Here is a 5,493-nt window from a genome sequence, read left to right as displayed (position 1 = left end):
TCTAAATCCTGAGCAAGGAGAGGATGATACCATGATTTTAAATCCTCATCTTGTTCGTCATGATATCTTGGATGATTTGGAAGCTTTTTTTTTTCCCCAAAATTTTGAATCAGAAAGAAGAAAGGCAAATCTCCGCTGAACAGAAAAATATCCTCAATTTGCCTAGAATTTTAGCTTATCTTCATAGCAAGGCACCATCAATGAAGAGCCTGCCTTATATTTTAGGTTATCTTCTAGTCGCATCAAATGAACATGTGTTATTTTATTCAATTTTTTTTAATAAGTTGATTAGTGGTTATTAAATAATAAGTGAAGGTGGGTTTTGAACTAGATCATGGAACCAACACTCACATCAAGTTGACACCAAAAATAAAATAAAATCTCAATGAACATTTAATATGAATCCTTGATGTCTGTATGTGTTTTAAATTTGATTAAACAATAACATTTGAATATGATATTTTTCTAACATTTATATTTAATTTTATTTTGTTATTTTCAGATACAATGTGCATTATGTTTTTATTATTATTATTTGAATATTTAATATTTTGAACAACTTAGAAATTTTCAAAATTACAAGTCATATTAGTAACTTGCATGTTTGATTTAGGTATGTAAGTAAACCGAATTAGCGAATTGTTTTCTTTTGCCAAGTGAATTAGCAAATTTTAATAGAGATTGGTGATGTAACATATCAAAGCTCATGTTTTAATAGTTATGAAACAAACTAGTTTCTCTATTTAATTCAACCAAATTGACTTTCTTACAACTTCGATCAAGCTCTAGCCCTTCATATTTGTATAGATAGAACATAAAATGATTAAAAATATGTTCTATTAAAAACTTTTTAATGATTTTTTTTTTTTTTAATATTAAAAAAAAAATCTTTAAATAAGTCTCGTATGTTTCCTAGTGGTTTCATTAAATATCATACTAAGCACTTCTTCATAAAATTAATAATTAATTATTCTTACTACCAGTTGTCAAGTGCTCCAGTTTTGTAATTAATTATTCCCATAGTTTGTGTTATATTCTTGTAAACTTCGTTTATCACGATTACCACAAAGTATAGAACAAATACAATATACATTTTGGCATTTCTTGAAAGATAATTTAGGTATCTTACGCAATGTTATTACTTGAGTGTGATAATTGTTGATTAATTTTTCTAAAACTTATTTTTATTATTTAATAAAGGTAAAGTTAGTGTTTTAAAAATCGGTCCGACCGATTTTCCTATAAAAGTCAGAATTGTTATATAAGTAAGAACCGCCGATTTTTTGATGATTCAACCATCCAAAGCGTCAATTTCTAAGAACCAGGTGGTTCTTGAAAAATTGAAAATTTTCTAATGATTCTCTATCTTGCAAAATTAGAAAATCTGAATAAATTTAGTCTGTAGATTCCATGTTTAGATTTTTAATATAATAAATATAGAAATCTACTATAACTAAAATTTATCAATCTACTAAATTAAGTAATAGAGATCTTTAAATAATTAAATGAATATTCTTAATTAAATCAAAACTTTAAAAAAATTAGGACTTTTTATTCATCATAAAATAAAGATTGAACATTGAAATATTTTGAAGCCATGAAAAAAATGAAAGATTTAATAATTTCGTCATCAAGAATTTCAGAATTTTTTTATATTTTACTTTGATAATACGTTACCATCTTAGTATTCTTGGAGATTTAAGAAGTGAAATTTAATTTAAATCATATATTTTATTTAGAGTAATGCTAGAGTAACATTTAAATTGACATCGTTTGTGATATAATGAGCACAGAATCATAGATATTTTCACACGTATCTCGATGAAAATATCTATGATTCTATAAACACATTTACGTCACTGTAGCATTTTTCCTTAATTAATTAATATGATATCTAAAAAGAATAATATGTTTCCAAATTCCAAAACGCGTAATTGCATCTAACCGTCCAAAACTCCAAATCCGATACGATTTAGAGTTTTACAGTTACAAATACAATATAGGCTTTTGTTCTCTTTTACAGATACATCTTTACATCCAGTCAAGTCCAACACCACCTCTCTCTCTCTCTCTCAAAAATCAAAATCGATGACTTCTACAATGGACGATCCAAACAAGCCTGTAACAGGTTATCCACCACCACCAGGTTACCACACGGCGCAACCTAGTTACATCCCAAACTCTTACCCCTCGGCGCATCCTAGCACAGCCACCGCCTACCCTTACACTGCGCCACCACCTGCAGCAGCCTACTACAACACTACACCTTATCAATCCTACGACCCTCGACGCACCACCTTTCTCCGCCGTCTGATTATCGCTGGGATTGCTGTTTTCCTCATCATCGGTGCCATCACCTTCATAATCTGGCTCGTTATTCGACCCCACCTTCCCCAGTTCCGAGTCAACTCAGTCTCTGTAACCCATTTCAACGCTTCCGCTTCACACATCACTGCTAATTGGGAAATCGACTTCTCTGTTAGAAACCCTAACAAAAAGATGAGTATCTTCTATGATCATGTCGATGCTTTTGTGCTTTACAGAGAGGAATTGCTCTCTCAAACAACTTTGCCTCCACTCTTTCAAGGGAAGAAGAACGAGACGACGATTCAATCTAGGTTTGCGGCCGATTCGGCATATTTGAAAGATAAGGAAGTGACGAACTTGAACGCGGATCGGAGTCGTGGAGTGGTTAATTTCAGTGTGAGAATGATGGCTACGGTTAAGTTTAGGGCTGGGTCTTGGAGGATGAGAAAGCATGTGATGAGGGTTTACTGTGAGGATGTGAAGGTTGGTTTCTCGTCCAATTCAGGGGAAGGAAAGTTGGTGGGTGGATCGAATGAGTGCGAGGTTAATCTGTGAGTAATTAAGATCGAAAAATAAAACATGGGTTTAATTCTCTTTCTAATGTTACTTTGTTAATTCTTCGTTTTTCTGGAGATTATAGATTGGTTGGTTGAATGATAGTTATGTAATTTGACATTGGAGAATTTGTTGGATTTAGGGAAGATCGTGGCTTTCTTTTTTTTTTCAGTCATTTTTGGTAATGTAGTTATGATATATATTAATTTAGGGTTAAAATGCTAATTAATTATGGTGTTTTGTGATGGGTTTGGTCATCATCTATGATTTTGTTTGTTCAGGTTGATACTTATAATATTTAGAGGTTTTTGGTGATAAGTTTATTTATAGTTGTTTGATTTTAATTGGAATACATTTAAATAGTGTCCAAGTTTAAAATCTCATCTCGAGGCAAATGTTTCGGTCTAGAGTAGATAGATTTTATCTTGAATTATTTATTTTGATTCATTCCCGAAACATTCAATGTTTCGTATTGGTCTCAACCGATATCAGTATGGGTCAGCCAATATTTTTCGATAGAAAACAATATTTTGAACCATGATAGTGTCTTTAACCATCTTGATAGGCATACCACCAAATCAAACCTGCAAGGAGTCCGGTGTGGTATCTGCAAAAGAAACCCCGATGCCAAAGTCAAATTCACTACTAAAATTGAACCGGATCAATTAGTCTCACATAAACAAGTTTACGTTTATTTATACATGTGGACTCCTTTTTAGGCACCTTTCTTCCGTGTTTCTTTTGTTTTTTTTCCTAATATGATTCAATCTTGATCTCTTTTCTTGTTGGACCCGATTTCCTCTCTTCTTTGATTCAACCACAATTTCCTTCCTCTTTGGACTTAATCACGATCTTATCCATTGATTTTCTTCTCAATCTCCGGAATTCAGACTTATTTGGTCATTGCACGGGGTTCCTGACCACTACTCCAAGGAAAGGAATCACTATTCAATTACTTCTGCTACTTTGGAACTGTTTCCTCTTGTCTCGAGGGTGGCTATGGAACTCTTCCGGTGATCTTGCTTTTTGATTCCTCCAAAGGAAGTCCCAAGCATGATTCCTCAGGGGTTTCATTGACATTTGTATATCGAGGTCGTGCATATCTCTAGGAAGATTGTACTCCTGTCCCTGGTTACAAGTTTTCCCACGCAATGATATGGTGCAAGCTACTGAATAATCTAGTGCACCAAAATCTTCTACCCATTTAAATATTTGCTTACTGATTTTAGTAACAGGAAGGGAGGAGTTGGTATTTTGGACTGTTTATTTCGTTCCAGTCATGCGCCAATGAAATGTTTCTGGCCTCCTATATTTCAAGGAAAGCTAGAGGTTGGGTCATAAACACTGTTGCGTTGTATTAATGATTCTAAAACAGGCCAATTTATTAACAGGTAGTACTGGCTTTAAGACTTAATTTCTCTTCACCTTCATATCCAACTAAGTTGGGGGTGCTGATTTTGAGCATAAACAAACATTTTCAATGCCGTGATTATCTTCTAGATGCCAATTTGATTATGTTGGCACTTGTCAGAATCTCTGTTCATGGTTAGAGAGGTATGCTATTGATAGGTTTCTAAGGCCTTGGTTATTTACTAGGTGTCAATTTAATTACGTTGGCACTTGTCAAAATTTCCGTTTGCAGCTAGAGGTATCTGATAGGGTTTCCTAGGCCTTGGTTATTAACTAGATGCCAATATAACTACATTTGCAGTTGTCAAAATCTCCTTTTGCAGATAGAGAGATCTGATAGGGTTTCCTAGGCCTTGGTTATTAACTAGATACCAATATAATAGTGTTGCCTTTTGGGACTAAAGAGATATGATAGGGTTTCCTAGGCCTTGGTTATTAACTAGATGCCAATTTACTTATGTTGGCACTTCTCAAAATCTCCTTTTGCAGCTAGAGAGATGATAAGGTTTCCAAGGTTTTGGACTTTTTGTTATTTACTAGATTCCAATTTAATTATTTTGGCATTCATCAGAATCTCTTTTTGAGGTTAGAGGGATCTAATAGAGGCTTGATGAAGATTCTAAGATCTTCTAAAAGAGCTCTCACTTCGGTTTCATTGGACCATGCAATTCAGCAAATTTATTGACAGTCATGTTTCTTACCTTGGGATTGAGCCTAGTTGTTAGTAGGGGTGTTAATGGATCGGATCAGCACTAGTAAGTTCGATCCATATTGACTCAATAACAGGGTCTGGATCTAGGGCTTGGGTTTCAATAAGGATTTGATCTGATAATTTATCGGATCTGTTATGTATCAAGCATATTCCAATCTGACAGGGATTTGATGGATTGACATATGCGAATATATTTGGATCCAAATATTGAGGTCCTATAGCATTCGATTTGGTAAGGACCCATCCCTCTTAAGTTATTGGATCAAAGCTGGATTTGTTCAACTCTTATTGGATTGGTTTCAAAGCAACCCAATCCGATCTAAATCGGATCCTTTGACAAACCTTTTGGTTAGCCATCACTCAACTCATTGTAATTAAGATTAATGGATCCAACTGGCGCCTTAATTTAATTCATCACAAGGTTTCCATGAATTCCTTACCTACTCTTTTGCAATTATGGTCGTGAGCTCCACTAGGAAATTTTTAGGAATAAGTGGTAGTTAGATGGA

At 34.0% G+C, this 5,493-nt stretch overlaps 1 protein-coding gene across 1 annotated transcript; it reads left to right on the top strand.

Annotated features, from left to right (window-relative positions):
* The first annotated feature begins 2,017 nt into the window (after positions 1-2,017).
* Positions 2,018-3,010, top strand: LOC147400145 (NDR1/HIN1-like protein 10). The gene has a single exon (XM_086445752.1). It carries the CDS (start codon positions 2,089-2,091, stop codon positions 2,860-2,862), a length of 774 nt encoding a protein of 257 aa, XP_086301878.1. The 5' UTR covers positions 2,018-2,088; the 3' UTR covers positions 2,863-3,010.
* The last annotated feature ends 2,483 nt before the right edge of the window (positions 3,011-5,493 follow it).

The sequence above is a fragment of the Akebia trifoliata genome, chromosome 6 (assembly GCF_017979445.1).
Source record: "Akebia trifoliata isolate Shusen 1 chromosome 6, ASM1797944v1, whole genome shotgun sequence".
NCBI lineage: Eukaryota > Viridiplantae > Streptophyta > Magnoliopsida > Ranunculales > Lardizabalaceae > Akebia > Akebia trifoliata.
This window is presented reverse-complemented; position numbering and strand designations above follow the sequence as displayed.